This window comes from Octopus bimaculoides, chromosome 27, assembly GCF_046866305.1.
Source record: "Octopus bimaculoides isolate indiv1 chromosome 27, ASM4686630v1, whole genome shotgun sequence".
In the NCBI taxonomy this organism is placed as follows: domain Eukaryota; kingdom Metazoa; phylum Mollusca; class Cephalopoda; order Octopoda; family Octopodidae; genus Octopus; species Octopus bimaculoides.
In genome coordinates this window covers 7455729-7475120 of record NC_142954.1, presented here as the reverse complement: position 1 = coordinate 7475120, position 19392 = coordinate 7455729, and the positions used below count along the sequence as shown (strand labels likewise).

General features: G+C 38.1%; 2 protein-coding genes across 5 annotated transcripts; one reads left to right on the top strand and one right to left on the bottom strand.

Annotated features, from left to right (window-relative positions):
• The first annotated feature begins 840 nt into the window (after positions 1 to 840).
• LOC106880348 (uncharacterized) lies at positions 841 to 3753 on the top strand. Its single transcript, XM_089343582.1, is given in 2 exon segments — positions 841 to 3382; positions 3384 to 3753. Coding segments are annotated over 2 exon segments (1617 nt in total). The 5' UTR covers positions 841 to 1843; the 3' UTR covers positions 3462 to 3753.
• Positions 3754 to 13326: 9573 nt separating this feature from the next.
• LOC106880349 (uncharacterized) lies at positions 13327 to 18802 on the bottom strand. Of its 4 annotated transcripts, none has more exons than XM_089343588.1 (2): positions 18683 to 18802; positions 13327 to 15123 (listed from the first exon to the last, which is right to left on the bottom strand). In XM_089343588.1, the coding sequence occupies exon 2, from the start codon at positions 14767 to 14769 to the stop codon at positions 13936 to 13938; it is 834 nt and encodes a 277-aa protein (XP_089199714.1). In that variant the 5' UTR covers positions 14770 to 15123; positions 18683 to 18802; the 3' UTR covers positions 13327 to 13935. The 4 variants fall into 4 exon arrangements, with proteins under 4 accessions (XP_089199714.1, XP_089199713.1, XP_014785721.1 ...); XM_089343587.1 differs by having other exon boundaries at positions 18556 to 18750; XM_014930235.3 differs by lacking the exon at positions 18683 to 18802 and adding an exon at positions 16889 to 18500.
• Between the last annotated feature and the right edge of the window lie 590 nt (positions 18803 to 19392).

Sequence of the window (19392 nt, the reverse complement as noted above, 5' to 3'; positions counted from 1 at the left end):
GGAACATGCACCACATCGATCAGGTAGAAGCTTGGGAAGAGTATCATTTAAGTACATGGCCAGTTCCTCCATGTCATAGGAAATTTCCCACATTATTTTAGTGGACAGGCTGTTAAGATCCCCTTTATTAGTTAGTGGAAGACCTAAACTTTTTATAGATTAACCTCCCATCGAAATAATTCGATCTTCTATTTCAATGAAAGCCACATTGTATATAGCATCGTTCGACGAGCGTTGAAAGTTCTTCAGGCTGCTATTTATCTATAACTAGAGTACATAGTCAACATACCCTCTACCATCGTAAAAAAAAAGTTAAAGTAAATTGTCCAAAATAATGTCCGGAAGTGACTACATCCTATAATTTACATAGTCACCCACCTCCACCGCAGTATAGAAAGTACATATATTTAATTGTTGTTGGCACTGCGTCGCTTACGACGTCCAGGGTTCCAGTTGATACGATCAAAGGAACAGCCTGATCGTGAAATTACCGTGCAAGTGGCTGAGCACTCCACAGACACGTGTACCCTTAACGTAGTTCTCGGGAATATTCAGCGTGATACAGTGTAACAAGGCTGACCCTTTGAATTACAGGCACAACAGAAACAGGAAGAAAGAGTGAGAGAAAGTTGTGGTGAAAGAGTACAGCAGGGTTCGCCACCATCCCCTGGCGGAGCTTCGTGGAGCTTTAGGTGTTTTCGCTCAATAAACACTCACAACGCCCGGTCTAGGAATCGAAACCGCGATCCTATGATCGTGAATCCGCTGCCCTAACCAATGAAGTAGTACATGAATAGAATTGAAGTTTTATTAGTATGTATTAAATTACAATAGGGACATTTAAACTGCGACACCGGTGTTACTAAGTCAATGGGAACATTATCAACAACACCGGTGTTTTAGTATCAGTAGAATCAATTCAATTAATATAATTGTATCGTGTGGTAATTATCTCGTGTTAAGGTGAATATTAATGTTTGTGGATAAGAGAGGGCGACTTACAAGTTTCAGGTTCGATGTTTTATCATCTTGATGATTAAATATTTAATTTCATAACATCGTTAATTGGTTGTTCCCCCACAATACAAGAGAAGGGAAATAAGTTTTAATTATCAATTAACGAGTGATTAGTTTTCTTGATATTTCTTGACTTTCCATACAGCTTTCTGACCCAAAGTATGTAGTATTTGAATCGTCATCCGGCACACGGACACATCTTTCTCTGACGTTGAGCTTACATTGTGGTAATTTTGCTTTCACAGTCGTCGTGTGTACCGTTTCCTGGAATGCAAGAATGTCGATTACACCCCAATCTCTGCTACCAGTAATTTCTGAATGTTCTCTTATTTGTTATCCTACATCAGGGCCAGCGCTAGGAAGTTCGGGGCCCAATTAAAGAATTGTCGGTGGGGGCCCTCTACTGTACAAAAACTGAAGATTGATGTTTTATGTTTTGTGTAGTATGCCAGTCCCAGCCAAAAAAGCGATGGGAGCTTTATATCCTAAAAATCATCATAGCGACTACCTTCGAGCCTGTGCACGGGGCTCAGTTTGAACAAATCTAATTGGCTTAAAACCGGGCCTGCCTACATAGCTTCCATTCATTGTATTGACGTTTATCAGCATAAAACGGAAAGTTTTATTGGTAAAAATTAAAATGCGAGCCACTGGAGATTCCCTAGGCAACAACAAACATTCAAGCTGTAAATAGAAAATATACCTACATTGCATTTTTTGCTATACATATAAGCACAACCTCATGATACCCAAGACAAGAAACTAAATCCTAACATCTTACATTCAGATATATCCCAGCTTTCAAGAATTCCCCGTGAATTAAGAGATGGAAGATGTTATTCACTCGAACGCTTCTAACTCAGCTGTTTTTGAGACAGATTCAGTAACAGAGATTGACAGTGGTGAGGAATATTTATGTAGTGAAATATTTACTAAACAAAGAACATTACACGGAAACATTTCTGATTATCCCTGTGAGATTTGTAGGAAAACGTTCTCTTCAGAACGTGAAGTCTTTGCACACAAACAAATACACAGCGAAACGGAAAAACCCTTTCACTGTGAAATATGTGGGAAATCTTTTTCTAATAATTCGAAATTTGTTATTCACAGTCGTAGTCACAGAGGAGATAAACTTTATAGTTGTGAAATTTGTGGTAAATCATTTATGAAAAATAGTAATCTAACAACACACAAAAGGATACACACCAGAGAAAAACCATTTCACTGTGAAATATGTGGCAAAACTTTCATTAATAATTCAAAACTTGTTGTCCACAATCGTATTCATACTGGAGAAAAGCCCTTTCATTGTGATGTTTGTGGCAAGTCTTTCGTCTCTAACAGTATTTTAAAAAGACATCAAATGATACATTCTGGAGAAAAACTATTTCACTGTGAGGTATGTGGAAAATCTTTTATTGATAATTCAAAACTCATTATACATAACCGAAGTCACAGTGGAGAGAAACCTTATCATTGTGATATCTGTGGAAAATCTTTTGTTTCCAATAGTATTTTAACTCGACACAAAATTATACACAGTGGAGAAAAAGCATTTCATTGTGAGATATGTGGAAAATCGTTTAGGAAAAACAGTAATTTGACAACACACAGAAGAATCCACACTGGAGAGAAACCTTTTCATTGTGAAATATGTGGGAAGAGTTTCTCTGTTAATTCAAGTCTTGTAGTTCACATTAGAATACATACTGGAGAGAAGCCTTACAGTTGTGAAGTGTGTGAGAAGTCATTTATCACAAATAGTGATTTGACAAAACATAGAAGAATACATACTGGAGAGCTGCTACACTGTGAAACCTGTGGGAAAGCTTTCACCACTAACAGTCACCTGAAAACACACAAACAAGTACACACGGGAGAAAAATTGTTCCACTGTGAAATTTGTGGGAAATCGTTCTCTGTGAATTCAAGTCTTGTTATTCACGTACGTAGTCACACTGGAGAAAAGCCATATCATTGTGACGTGTGCGGGAAGTCGTTTATGGTCAACAGTGACTTGACAAAGCACAAAAGGATACATACTGGAGAAAATTTGTTTCACTGTGAAATCTGTGGTAAATCTGTCACTGAAAGATCCAAGCTCGTTATCCACAAACGTACTCACACCGGAGAAAAGCCTTATGACTGTGAAATCTGTGGTAAATCTTTCTCTGTTAATTCTCACCTTGCGGTTCACAAAAGGTTACACACTGGAGAGAAGCTCTTACACTGTGAAGTTTGTGGGAAATCGTTTGTCACCAACAGTCACTTGAAGATACACAAACAAAAACACACTGGAGAGAAACCATTTCACTGTGAAATATGTGAGAAATCCTTTGCTATTAATTCTCATCTTGTCGTTCACAGAAGAATACATACTGGAGAAAGACCCTTTCATTGTGAAATATGTGAGAAGTCCTTTATTACTAACACTCTTTTAAAAAAGCATAAACAGATGCATACTAGAGGGTAACCTTTTAACCCTTTTGTTATTCGTACCATATCTAAAATAGGCTGAACTAAAAAACAAACATATATAACCCTAAAAATCTGCCCAGTCCCTTCATATGGATACTCAACAGGAGAATTCTCAATCCAAGTCAAAACACAAAACACACCAACCAAAAACAAAACTGCCCTAAAAAAATTATAACTTATTCCTATACATCTCTTAATATGTAAAAAAAAAAAAGGGGCACATAAACAGTACAACAATAAAGATTGCCAAACTAACAACTCCTCCTAACTTATTTGTAATTTCTGTTGACATATCTTTTATCTTTTACTTGTTTCAGTCATTAGATCGCGGTCATGCTGGGGCACCACCTTGAACAATTTTTGTTTTTTGTACAGAGAATTAACAGAGTAATGCCATTAGTAGGAGAGGTTAGGAAGGGGAGAGGGAAGTGTAGTATTAAAATGAAATGAGGGACACTAAGTTAAGAGAAGTTAGTGACACTTGTGAACGTGATGGGAGAAATGAACAGTTAGAAGAAAGTAATAACAATTAAGCAATTAGGGGTTGAGAAATGGAAAATGGGAAAAAATGAATCGCTGAGGCAGTGCTTAGCAATATTTAGTCCATCCACGTTCTGAGTTCAAATTCCACCGAGGCTGACTTTGCTTTTCATAATTGCAGGCAGTGCGAAAGATGAGATTTTAGTAGATTACATGAATTGTAAGGAGACCCTTGGTCCCAGTTCTTATCCTTTTAGCCTGTTACTTATCCTATTGGTGTCTTTTGCCAAGCTGCTAAGTTACAGGTATGTAAACATACTAACACCAGTTGTCAAGTGATGTTGGGAAACAAATACTGACAGAAAGACACACACACACACACACACACATGGTGAGCGTTAAACTAATACATCCATTTGTTGTTTACACCACCTGCCATGTAGGCGTAGGAGTGGCTGTGTGGTAAGTAGCTTGATTACCAACCGCATGGTTCCGGGTTCAGTCCCACTATGTGGCACTTTGGGCAAGTGTCTTCTACTATAGCCTCGGGCCGACCAAAGCCTTGTGAGTGGATATGGTAGACGGAAACTGAAAGAAGCCCGTCGTATATATGTGTATATATATGTATGTATGTGTGTGTATATGTTTGTGTGTCTGTGTTTGTCCCCGCAACATCGCTTGAGAACCGATGCCGGTGTGTTTACGTCCCCGTAACTTAGCGGTTCGGCAAAAGAGACTGATAGAATAAGTCCTGGCGTCGATTTTCTCGACTAAAGGCGGTGCTCCAGCATGGCCACAGCCAAATGACTGAATCAATTAAAAGAATAAAAGTGTATATGGAAAATATGTACTCTTTATCCACTTTTACTCTTTTACTTGTTTCAGTCATTTGACTGCGGCCATGCTGGAGCACCGCCTTTAGTCGAGCAAATCGACCCCAGGACTTATTCTTTATAAGCCTAGTACTTATTCTATCGGTCTCTTTTTGCCGAACCGCTAAGTTACGGGGACGTAAACACACCAGCATCGGTTGTCAAGTGATGGTGGGGGGACAAACACAGACACACATACATATATATATATATACGAAGGGCTTCTTTTCAGTTTCCGTCTACCAAATCCACTCACAAGGCTTTGGTCGGCCTGAGGCTATAGTAGAAGACACTTGCCCAAGATGCCACGCAGTGGGACTGAACCCGGAACCATGTGGTTGGTAAGCAAGCTACTTACCACACAGCCACTGATAAGAATTTTCAATAGAAAACCCAGAAGAAAACTTGATCAAATGATTCTCTCCCTTTAAGTGCACACACACACACACACACACCACTCTGTGCCATTGTGTAGCAACCTTCAACAGACAGAGCATGTCTAATGTTACACTCTCTTAAACAAGTACATCGATCATATGTGAAATATATTAGAGTCATTCTCTTTGAAGTCTTATTCTATAAATGTGGTTTTGTTTGCAAGAGATTAATTCATTAAAATATTTGGAAATCCTTACTTGTGCATTTGATTATACACTCAATGAATAAAACTGTTTCACTGTGAAATGCGAGGGAATGATAGAATAATAAAAGAGAAGAAACAGTACAATCGGAACAAGAGATTGATAGAAAACAGACTACTCAGAAGCTAAACATTTGTAGCTTCATTCTCTTTGTCTGTCTGTCTCTTGAATTACATGTTTTCAAGTTCAGTCTTAGAAAAGTGGCACCTTCTATTATAGCCCTGGGCTGACCAAAAGTCTTGTGAGTATGTGTGTATATATATATATATATATATATATATATATATATATATATATGACAGTCTGTTAAAGTCTGTCATACCGGCCATGACGAAGGGAAATAGCCCTGAAACTCGAGTCGCCTTTATATATATATATTTATATTTATATATTTATATATTTGATCCTTTATATTGAACACTCAATATTTCATCTACATTCAATACTTTCTTTCATGGTGCCATCCATTTTTATGTTATTTTATTTTATATTGTATATTGTATATCATATTATATATTGTATATTCCATATTCTATACCCCACATTAGTTCTGCAGGAATATAAATAAAACATAAAAAACAGACAGTGTTGGAACTCTTTTAAGCAAAATAATATATTCCTCTATACGCAATCATACAAAAAACCCCACCTTTTTTGTATTTATTTTTACTCGCATATATATATATATATATATATATATGCTGAGACCCTCTTCAGGCATGACTGACCATGGGATTGCACCTAGAAAAGTTACCCTCCCAGGCACAAGTCCGGGCAAGGTTGTTTATGGAAGACCAGCAGTTGCCCATGCATACCGGCCTCCCTTCTCCACACCACCGATGTTATCCAAGGAAAAGGCAAAGGCTGATACAGCTTCGCACCTGTGATGTGGCAACTCATTTCTACAGCTGAGTGAATTGGAGCAACGTGAAATAAAGTGTCTGGTCCAGGATTTGAACTCACAACCTAGCGATTGTAAGCTCGCCATATATATACATATATATATATATATAAATTTAGAGAATGGAGTAAACGCATATTATAACTGCATACTTTTATTCCAACATATGTTTCGAAGAATTACAATTTATGCGATCCATAGGAATCAGCGATGTTAAAAATGTAAACTTCTACCCTGGTATCTATTAACCAATTTATTTTATCCGAGTTATTTATTACTAGGAGAAAATAAATACATATAATAAAATATATATATATATATATATATATATAGCATGGGTGCAGCTCTTGAGCTGAGACTAGTAAAGAAAAACTTGGAGTTTCTCTGAAAATTGCTGAGTTACAAATGAGGATATTGTTGTCATTTTTCAGCTTATAAACAAATTATCTGCTGGTTTTGTGCCTTCAAAGATATATGGAATAAAAGATCTCTTGGAAGACAAGTGAAGTCTGACTGCAGAATCTCTTTTATAGTATATCCTACTGTTTTTAAAAAAAAAGTGGAATGAATTTGAAAATTAAAAACAAAAAAATGGACAGGATGGTCATATTTGAAGGACACCTTTGACCATAACAGACCAAGGGCTAAAACAACAATAGTTAATGGATTAGACTACGGCTAATTACTCCTAGACGTTAAATAGAACTGAAGTCGTACTTCTCTTCAGATCTATCTATACTGACATATTCCCCACCACCACCATCATTATCATCTTCACCATTTTAATATCTATTTTTCCTTGCTAAAATGGCTTGAAGTGGATTACCACGTGTACAGTCCTTCACTGTATGACAAACACAGCAACTAGGAAAACATCCACTCATATTGTGTGTGTATTGTATTCAGTTATTTATATGTTCATTTATTTGTGTAATTAAAAATATTGTTAACAGGCACAGGAGTGGCTGTGTGGTAAGTAGCTTGCTTACCGACCATATGGTTCCGGGTTCAGTCCCACTGCGTGGCACCTTGGGCAAGTGTCTTCTACTATAGCCTCGGGCCGACCAAAGCCTTGTGAGTGGATTCGGTAGATGGAAACTGAAAGAAGCCCATTGTATATATATATATATATATATATATATATATATATATATATAGGCGCAGGAGTGGCTGTGTGGTAAGTAGCTTGCTTACCAACCACATGGTTCCAGGTTCAGTCCCACTGCATGGCACCTTGGGCAAATGTCTTCTACTATAGCCTCGGGCCGACCAAAGCCTTGTGAGTGGATTTGGTAGACGAAAACTGAAAGAAGCCCGTCATATATATGTATATATATATATGTGTGTTTGTGTGTCTGTGTTTGTCGTAGCATTGCTTGACAACCGATGCTGGTGTGTTTATGTCCCCGTCACTTAGCGGTTCGGCAAAAAGAGACTGATAGAATAAGTACTAGGCTTACAAAGAATAAGTCCTGGGGTCGATTTGCTCGACTAAAGGCGGTGCTCCAACATGGCCGCAGTCAAATGACTGAAACAAGTAAAAGAGTATGTCTTAATACATTGTCTTTAATGAGACATCTTAATGTCCTTTTCAATTTATGATTTTTGTATGTACCTCCTTGCAAAATTTTATAATGTATTCTATGTATAAATTGAAGGCACAATGACCCGGTGGTTAGGGCAGCGGACTCGCGGTCGGAGGGTCGTGGTTTCGATTCCCAGACCGGGCGTTGTGTGTGTTTATTGAGTGAAAACACAGAAGCTTCACGAGGCTCCGGCAGAGGGTGGTGGCGACCCCTGTTGTACTCTTTCGCCCCAACTTTCTCTCACTCTTTCTTGAGTAACGCTGTGATGGACTGGCGTCCCGTCCAGCTGGGGGGGGGGGGGATGGGGGAACACATACGCCATAGAAACCAGGAAACCGAGCCCATGAGCCTGGCTAGGCTTTGAAAGGGCGACGTTTATCGTTATGTATAAATTGGTCAAATGACAAAACCAAAAAATTATCGCCAAGGTGGCGAGCTGGCAGAATCATTAGCATGCTGGACGAAATGCTTAGCGCTATTTTACCCGTCGCTATGTTCTGAGTTCAAATTCCGCTGAGGTCGACCAGTTGTGTGTTGAGATCGATCTAATCGACTCTCCCCCCCCCCCCCCGCCAAAAAAAAACATTCAGGCCTTGTGCCTATAAAAGAAAGGATTATCATCATTATTAATGCTGGATTAAATGCTTAGTGGTATTTTGGCCATCTCTATGTTCTGAGTTCAAATTCCACCAAGGCTGACTTTGCCTTTCTTCCTTTTGGGGTTGATAAATTAAAAGTACCAGTGAAACATTGGGGTCGATGTAATCGTCTCATCCCCTCCCCACAAAATGGCTGCTCTTATGGCAAAATTTGAAACCACTATTAATGCTGGATGGAATGCTTGGCAGTATTTCGTCCATCTTGACGTTCTGAGTTCAAATTCCCCCGAGGTTGACTTTGCTTTTCATAATTTCAGGGTCAATAAATTAAGTACCAGTAATGCACTGTGGGTTAATGTAATCGACTAGCCCCCCCCATCCCCCACAATTCCAGGCCTTGTGCCTATAGTAGAAAGGATTAGTATTATTATTATTTTCAAGGTGGAAGAACCAGTTACTGAATGGGTGAAATGCTAAGTTGCATTATATCCATCTTTACATTCAGAGTTCAAATTCCGCTGAAGTTGACTTGGACTTTTGTCGTTTTTAAGTCAAGCATCATCATCATCATCATCGTCGTCGTTTAACGTCCGCTTTCCATGCTAGCATGGGTTGGACGATTTGACTGAGGACTGGTGAAACCAGATGGCTACACCAGGCTCCGATCTGATTTGGCAGAGTTTCTACAGCTGGATGCCCTTCCTAACTAACGCCAACCACTCCAAGAGTGTAGTGGGTGCTTTTACGTGCCACCTGCACGAAGGCCAGTCAGGTGGTACTGGCAACGGCCACGCTCAAAATGGTGTAAAAGAAGTATTTTTTATGCTTAGCAGCATTTCATCCGTCCTTCATATTCTGCTGAGGTTGACAATTTTCTTTCATCTCTTCAGGGTCAATAAAACAAGCTCCAATAGAGCACTGGGGTCGATGAAATTGACCAGGCCTCTGCCCCCAAATTTCAGGTCTTGGGCCTATAGTAGATAGGATTATTATCAATCACTACTGACAAAGTAGACACATTTTTATTAGTTTTTGTTTCTTCAAAGTAAAAGGAATTTGCTAGATAAAATAGTATTTTTACTAAGAAATACTTGCATAAAGGAGTCTCCCTTTACAGGAGTTGACCTGACAAACAAGAAAAGAAGTCTTATTTACTTTTAGACAAAATTTTTATTTTTTCCTCTTTCTGATCACCAAAGATGCACATGACCATTTCATGCAATACTCAAAAAAAAAAAGAAAAAAAGAAAAAAAACCTCTAAAATCGAACTCAGAATCTTGGGGTTAGCAGCTCTTAACCACTATGCCTGTGGGCATATGGCATAGTGGTTAAGAGCGCGAGTTCCATTCCAGGCAGTGACCTGAATAATAATAATAACATCGAAAAATACCTTAGAAATGAGAACCCAGGTTCGAAATTTCCCCAAGACACCTGATGAAGGCTGGAGGATATATCAGCCGAAACGTTGTGTTAACAACAAACAAGATGAAGACAAATATCCGTCAAATGTAAAACCCCTTGATATTAAACATTTTCCAGGGAGATCAAAAAGCATGACAATATTTTGTGCTTAGCAGTATTTCACCTGTCTTTATGTTCTGAGTTCAAATTCTGCCAAGGTCGGCTTTGCCTTTCATCCTTTTGGAGTTGATAAATTAAGTACCAGTTGCACATTTTGATCGATCTAATCGAATGTCCCCCCCTCCAAAAAAATAAAATTTCAAGCCTTGTTCCTAGAGTAGAAAAGAATATTTTGTGCATTGAACTGCAGGTCCACCTTCCACAGGTAAACTTTAGAAGCCCATGAGAAAAAAAAAGAGTACTGAACTTCTGTTTCATGTAAGATGCAACAGGATTTCTAATTCACTCCAACCATGAACTGGAAACAACTCTTTGGAAAAGACAGCAGGACTATAAACTCCAGGGGAGTTGGAGATCAATATAGGCAGGTGGTCGGTGGAGGGGTGAGATCACCATGACTATACAAGTCCTCAATGACTCTGCAAGACCACAAAGTACCAGAACTGTCTTGTAGAAGAGCACCTTAAAGCTCAGCATCCAAGGTAGACAAAGCAGCTGTTATATGTAAAGTAGTAAAACACATCTAAAAGCTTTCTGTACTGAAAGTCTGAAAGAATAAAAAGAAACAAATGATGGACATTGTCAGTCCTAAGGCAACATCAGACAAAACCCCTGAACCTCCATATGAAACTGTCCTGTACTCTGAACCTCCATATGAAACTGTCCTGTACTCTGAAACCCCAAAACCCCTGAACCTCCATATGAAACTGTCCTGTACTCTGAAACCCCAAAGCCCCTGAACCTCCATATGAAACTGTCCTGTACTCTGAAACCCCAAAGCCCCTGAACCTCCATATGAAACTGTCCTGTACTCTGAAACCCCAAAGCCCCTGAACCTCCATATGAAACTGTCCTGTACTCTGAAACCCCAAAACCCCTGAACCTCCATATGAAACTGTCCTGTACTCTGAAACCCCAAAGCCCCTGAACCTCCATATGAAACTGTCCTGTACTCTGAAACCCCAAAGCCCCTGAACCTCCATATGAAACTGTCCTGTACTCTGAAACCCCAAAACCCCTGAACCTCCATATGAAACTGTCCTGTACTCTGAAACCCCAAAACCCCTGAACCTCCATATGAAACTGTCCTGTACTCTGAAACCCCAAAACCCCTGCCTTCCAGCCACAACCAGCATAAACAAGATGCACCCAACCACACATGGTAGCCTCAACGTGGTTACTTGACGTCTTATAACTGAGAGCCAAATCCCTTTCAACTCTTAGTCAGTTGTCTTAAAACTGGAGGAATACATCAGGTAGTGTGGTCCATTTTTTATTAATTTGGTTTTGTGGAAGTGGGTGTTTCCATGATCATTGCAGGCCCTCACAGACCAGTGAGTTCTGTCTTTGACAGCTCAAGGTCAACATGATCAGGGAGGGAATTTGTATCTCAATATTGAATAAGATTAGATTGTAAGTAGGTGTAATGGTATGAAGTGTTGGAAGTTACGTATAGCTGATGTTTACGTAGGAAAGGTTACAGAAGAATGTAAGGTGTCATCATCTACACACATTCCTTTCTAAACATATCCATACATTGAGTGTTGATATGGTTGGAAGGGTGACAGAGACACTGCTGTTTAACCTAAATTAAAACTGAAGTATAGAAAGTTTCATAAAATATAGAGATTACTATGTTAAATTCAAATTACGACAAACGTAAATGAACAAACGAAGTTTGCTTTTAGAAGCGTTGAGATGTCTTAGAAAGTTAAAGAAGTCATTTTAAATTCTCAATCGCAGGATAATGCTAATAACATAGCCTGAACAGGATAAACTACCCCTATTTTGCAGAAAAAAGTGTGGGAGGCCAGCCAAGTAATGCAGTAGTTTAGCTAACAAGAAATCACACGTAAACTGCTCCTTTCCCCAGAAAGGAAAGATTTGGCTGCTATTTCTAGCATGCCCTGTTACCATGTAATACCTGCTTTTGGTCCTATATTGCAAACAGCTGTTACGTGGTAGCAGGGCATGCTAGAAATAGTAACCAGATCTGTCCTTTTCTGGGGAAAGGAGCCATTTATGTGTGATTTCAATGTCACATTAGTTGAAAGCATGTGAAATAACCTGGAAAAGAAAAAAAAAAGCTGCAAAACAAAACTCCATTGGTGGGAAACTCAGAGGTCCCCATCACCCCTCCACCCCTTTCTTTTCCGGAAAAAAAATGGCTTGCGGCAGATTTGGAGGTGAGATATGCTGGATGCACTTGGAAAAAAATTATTTCATACTGAGATACGAATGGGTCCTTTAAGAAATATTTACCAAAAATGATTAAAAAAAAAAATTAAAATATTGTCTGTTTAAAGAAAGCTAAAATATAAATACTTACTGTACAAACAACTTGTAATTTTGAAATCAAAATCCAAAAATATTTCTAAATGACTAAAATATTGTTTTTAACAAAAGCGAAAATAGAAACATTTACTATAAAAACAACTTGTATTTTTTTTCTTGGCAAGTTAACCCATTACCTACCAGTGATCTCATATGAGATCACTTAAAAATTACAAATTTCGTAATTATCTGTCAATATTGACACATATCTAACCTTTTTGCTATATCTACTAGGTATATTTCTCTGATATTCAAATGAGGTTTGCTAATTTTTCACCCAATATCTCGCTTATTTCTATTAAAAATGTTATTTTGATCATTCCAGTGTGTTTCTAAGGCTGTTTTATGCTAGAAATCAAAGTTTCATAAAAAAATTCCAGTTAATAGAATTATGGGAGGTAATGGGTTAAAGTCACTAAGACTTTTGCCCAAGTCATGAAGTTTGTCTTCAAAATACAGAAGACATTGATCATAAGGTCTCTAATCAAAAGGTTAGAGTTTCTCCCTTTTCAGGGTTACGTTATTTTCAGAAGATTTTCCCATTATACACTATTTTGAGTATTTATCAATACCCGCCAAACCACCCCATATCTCAGGAATCCATGGTCCAATTATGTGAAACTTGTTTTATTCTGTTTGTATTCACATTTCAGAGATACCTTAATTCATAGTATTTTCCCATTATGTACAAGTTTGGTCATATTAAATTACAGACAAGCAAGCAATCAGAAAGTTTTAGTAGTATATAGATTTAAAACATTTAAAAAAAATTAGCTTTTAATATGAATGTGACTATTTCAACAAAAATTACAGTGATAAGACTTGTATACAAATTTCATTTTATATCAATTTATTCAGAATATCTTAGTAATATTTTCTTCTTGTATATATTAGTCTATAACAGGCGCGGGCATGGCTGTGTGGTTAGGAAGCTTGCTTCCCAGCTACATGGTTTCGGGTTCATGGTAGGCGTAAGTTACTGCTGTGTGTGTATATGTCTGTGTATGTGCTTGTGCCTCTCTCCCAGAGAGAGAGAGAGGGGAACAGCTTCTCAATGAGAATAATTTTTAGCAAATTTCATTTTTATAAGGTTTTACATCTATATTGTTCCAGTTATGATTAATGAGATTGTGTTTCTGTAAGAAATCTTATTGACAAATAAGAATTACCAAATCTTATTCCAAGGTGTACTTGTGGATTGCAAGACTCCAATATATTTCACAATGACTGTCTACAAACTGATACATTTTTTTACATTGATGTAGTTTTCTTTTTCATTCAGTTTATACTTATTTGTCAACCCAAGTTTATAATTCACAATTAAGAATTTCTTTCATATTGTAGTGAAAGGGCTCCTCTGAAACAAGAAGCAAATTTATAGACTCCAAGATGAGAGTTGAATGAGAATGAATTCTGATCCATTCCACCTTGATTAAATGTTCTCATGCTTCATATTTCAATGGTTTCCCCCCTGTGTGTTTTAATTTGTGAGTTTTTAAGTGACTGTTAGTGATAAATGATTTCCCACAAAACTCACAGAGATATGGTTTTTCCCCAGTGTGTATTTTCCTGTGAACTACAAGATGGGAATTGACAGAGAAAGACTTGCCACAAATTTCGCAAGGAAATGGTTTCTCTCCCGTATGACTACGTATGTGGATTGTAAGCTTAGAATTTTCACTGAAACACTTGCCACATATTTCACAGTGGAAAGGTTTTTCTCCGGTGTGGCTGCGTACGTGAATTACAAGACTTGAATTATCAGAGAATGATTTGCCACAAATTTCACAGTGAAACGGTTTTTCTCCGGTGTGACTACGTTTGTGTTTTGTTAAGTCACTGTTATAAACAAAAGATTTCTCACACACTTCACAGCGATAATGTTTCTCTTCAGTATGAATTCTTTTGTGTCTGTTTAAACCCCCATTATCAACAAACGACTTTGCACAAATTTCACAATGATAAGGCCTTTCTCCAGTATGTTGTCTTTTGTGTCTTGTTAATTTACTGTTAGATACAAAATATTTGCCACAGACTTCACAGCAATATGGTTTTCTTCTATTGTGTATTTCCTTGTGTATAACGACTTCATATTCTGAAGGGAAAGTTTCCCTACAAATCTCACAGCGATATTCAGGAATGTTTCTTTGTAATAACTTTTGTATTGTCAATGTCCCGATAGGTAAAGCTTTCTCTCCGCTGAATGTCTGTGTAACTGAACCTTTATTGTTAAGAAGAGTTGTGCTGGATGTATCCGAATGATTAACATCTTCCATATTAATTCTTAAAAAATTCTTAAAAGTTGAAAAAACGTCTCTGAGTATAATCTAAAATGTTATAGTTTTTTCTCTTGGATATCCTGAAACTCTATTTACATGTGTACAAAATATACAATGTTGCTGTATTTTCTCCTTACCACTAGAATTCTGAGGTTGATTGGGGCCTTCAACAGTGGCACACAGACTGTTGAAAAATAAAAGGGTTTCTATTTCTAGATTAAGAAATGTAAATACACTTAAAAGAAGCTATGTAGGCTGAAAATATAGAAGATCCATAAATGACTGGTAGCAGAGATCCGGGTGAAATTGGCATTCTTTGACTTTTGAGTTGTAATGGAACATGAAGGATAACTGTAAAAGAAGAAAATAGACTGTGAGAGACTGATGTTGGTGAAAGACAGAGAGAGAGAGAGAGAAAGTGAGAGTATGTGCTGCAATGGCAATACGAATGGCATATACCTTAGGTCTGAAAGTCAGTGCATAGCACCTTGGGCATGTGTCTTATACCATAGCCTCAAGCCAACCAAAGTCTTGCAAGATGATTTGGTAGATGGAAACTGAAAGAAGTCCGTTGTGTGTGTGTGTGTATATATATATATATATATATAAGGCAGGTTAACTAGGAAGTTAGTTTTTGTATGTGGCAGATGTTCAGGTGCAATAAATACTGTAAACAAACAGGAAACAACTTCTGTCTCATTCCAGGGAGAAAAACTAGAGGTGGTTGATAGCTTCCGCTATCTGGGTGACCAAGTTAGTAGTGGGGGTGGGTGCACTGAAAGTGTAGCTGCTAGCATAAGAATAGCCTGGGCAAAGTTCAGAGAGCTCTTACCTCTGCTGGTGACAAAGGGATTCTCACTCAGAGTAAAAGGCAGACTGTATGACGCATGTGTACGAACAGCCATGCTACATGGCAGTGAAACATGGGCTGTGACTGCTGAGGACATGCATAAGCTCGCAAGGAATGAAGCCAGTATGCTCCGATGGATGAGTAATGTCAGTGTGCATACCCGACAGAGTGTAAGTATCTTGAGAGAAAAGCTGAACATAAGAAGCATCAGTTGTGGTGTGCAAGAGAGACGATTGCGCTGGTATGGACATGTGGCGAGAATGGACGAGGATAGCGGTGTGAAAAAGTGCCACACCCTAACAGTTGAGGGAACCCGTGGAAGAGGTAGGCTCAGGAAGACTGAGGTGGTGAGGCAAGACCTTCGAACATTGGGCCTCACCGAGGCGATGACTTCTGACCAAGACCTTTGAAAATATGCTGTGCGTGAGAAGACCCGGCAAGCCAAGTGAGACCTAAATCCAAGGCCTCTGCTAGGGGTGTAGCCAGCCCACTTATGCGTACCTTTCCTTCATTGGACACTAAACTCCGCTTGCGAAGACCTGTTGAGGCAAGTGAAACCGAACTAAATTCGACGACTGGCACCCATGCCAATGTCGTCTCCTTCATTGGACACAAAACTCAGCTTGTGAAGACTTATTGGAGCAAGCGAAATCGAAATCGGGATGGCACCTGTGCCTAGCGTCACCTTTCTGGCACTTGTGCCCATGGCATGTGTAAGGATTTTCGAGCGAGATCGTTGCCAGTGCCCCTGGACTGGCTCTTGTGTGGGTGGCACATAAAATACACCATTTTGAGCGTGGCCGTTGCCAGTACCGCCTGACTGGCCTTCGTGCCGGTGGCACATAAAAGCACTCACTACACTCTCGGAGTGGTTGGCGTTAGGAAGGGCATCCAGTTGTAGAAACTCTGCCAAATCAGCAAGCTACTTACCACACAGCCACTCCTAGGCCTAAGGAAAAAAAACAACAAAAAAACTCGGATCTTTTGCATGGAATCAAGTACCCTGACCTCCTAATATGCTGTAAACCCCTTATTTTTGTTCGGAAAAGGTGGGGGGAACAAAATTATTAAGCAGACCAGGGTACTTGATTCCACGCAAAACATCCGAGTTTTTTTTTTTTTTTTCTTAGTGAAAATCGTGCGGGTGAAAGGATCAAATAATACCAAAATAATGTACTGGGGTCGATTCATTTAAGGCGTTGCCCCAGCATGGCCGGAGCCTAATGACTGAAACAAATAAAAGATAAATGCTAGGAAAATTGATACCTCATTAGTTGATGAGTTGGTGGTTAAAACTTATTTCCCTTCTTTTGTATAAATTAACGATGTAACGAAATGAAATGTGTAAACATGAAGACGACGGAACATCGAACCTGGAATATGTAAGTCGCCTTCTCTTATCCACAGACATTAATATCTACCTTAACAAAAGATAATTCCGACACGACATAATTAAATGATTATTAAACCACCAAGATGGACTTATTGTCGACTTAATGATGCCGGTGACAATGGTTAAGTGTCCTCAATGTAATTTAATACATTCGGAAATAACTTCAGTTCTATAAATTAGCTCTTTTGTTTGGAATCCAACCCATGCAAAATAAAAAATACATCACTTAGATATCGTTATAAGATGTATTCATAAACCACCAAAATGTAAAACAGATATTTTCTTGTAAAATTTAAACTCTACGTTAAATAAATTGGAAACAATGGGTTATTGAACTTATTCCTATCGGAGGTGGGGCTCTTAACATAGATTGATATATATATTAGGTTGTCCGGAAAGTTCGTGCCGATTTTCAAAGGAAAGAAAAAGGTCAATAAATACTTGCCATTACATTTTTAATCAACCAAATATGAACCATTTTGTTGCACATATGTGTCTCCATCTTCCCTTTAACTTGAAAATACCCTCTTCCCAGAATTGAGGTGGTTTCATGGCAAATAAGTCGAAAGGTATAAGCTACTATAAATCGACACGAACTTTCCGGACAACCCAATATTTACACTAAGACTGAAATCTTTTAAATATGACAGCTAAGAATTTTATTTTCAATTCCTTCTAACTTCAAAAAGTTGAAATGCTGGACAGAAGTCGTTAAATTCTTTTAAGCTTGTAAAAAAAACAGCGAGTGAGGAAAGAGACTAACCTACAAATAAAATAGTTTAAAGTTATTTCTTTAAGCGTCATATTTAAACCAATCTGGGTCTTTGTGTTTAACAAAGCGAACCAAAACAAACAGCCATGTACCATAACGAATCTAACCCGACACTTGGCGATTTAGCGGCCCAGATTCTCGAAATATTTTGAATGCCACAGGTTAAAAAATGTAATTTAATCGGTAATTAGCGATACTTCAGCTACTTGTGGGCTTATACTATGTAAAAGGCAAAAGAACCACTTCGTGCCGAGTCCCTTATAATGTATCTCTCGCCTAAATAGAAACGGTAACCTCATCATGCCTCTTTCCATTATTCCTGGGAAAATCCCTGGAATTACAGGACTATGTATTTATTTTTGCTAGTGCTCACGTTAAAATTAAATTTATCTCAGCAATCAGTTGACATGACAAGCCAGGAAAGAGATCTGAAATCGAAAGACTTATGAATCAACATCTCTCTCCGCCCACCCCGTTCTCTCTCTCTCTCACAGACATCAGTTCCGAATTCTGAGAGTGATAGAAATGAGGATCCCCCCCACCAGAAAATTTCCCACATCGAGCAGTTTGATCGAAAGTAAAATCAAAAAAATATATTTCGACACCAGATTGTCTCAGACGCAGTTTCTATTTATCCGACATCGGGAGCTAATTAGATGAAATCAAAAATCCGTTCACAAAAATTTATCCGCCTCCCTGTTGTAGATCAGTCATAAATTAAGGTCATTAAATTCAGCAATAATAAAATAATGAAACAATATAGCTGACCTGCAAGAATTAACAGCCAAATCGCAGTCTTTTGTTATGAAATATAACGATCATTACATAATCTAGTCGTAGATAAACTCAAAATGAAGTAAAAGAAAATAATTCAATGGATGTTAGTCATATTTACATTTCTCTGTGGTGGAAATAAGTGAAAATAACCACAAAGGTCAAATGTCAATCTTTATGAGGTCAACGTTCAAAACAACTTCCCTCTATTGGATAATTGAGAAAATAAACCACATAAAGGGGAACAACTTTCACAACGTTCTTAATTGTAATAATGTGTATAAATAACAGCATTCAAGAAATAGAGTAGGTGTGGCTATGTGGTAAGAAGCTGGCATAACTACAGATGCGTACCCCGCCGACTTCGTTGCGTATTTGAGTGCAAAAAACCCCCAATAAAACAAAACAAGGAGAGTGATGTGCTAGAAACAACAGCCAAATCTCCCTTAAATCACACTTTTTCCTTTGAAAAGATTAAATTATTTTTTTTAACCGAAAAGGTTTCTCCCATGTTTTTCGAGTGCATAGTGCCAAAAAAAAAAAAAAAAGCTATTGTTAAGAAGGCATTACCACCTTAAAAAAGTTGGAATGTTTAAGAGAGATGAGGGTATAACTACGAGTTTGGAAGGTCATAACTTTCAGAAATTTTTTTGTGAAATTTTCTATGAATATATTATTTATTATGTAGATTCCGAATATACAAAAATTTTCGGTGAAAGTGTTTTGGAATGGGGGTGGGGGACAATTTTCGGAAGTTCCACTTAAATTCCGCTTAACTTCCAGGAAAATGAATATTTTTTAGTGAAATTTTCTACAAATATACCTTGATGT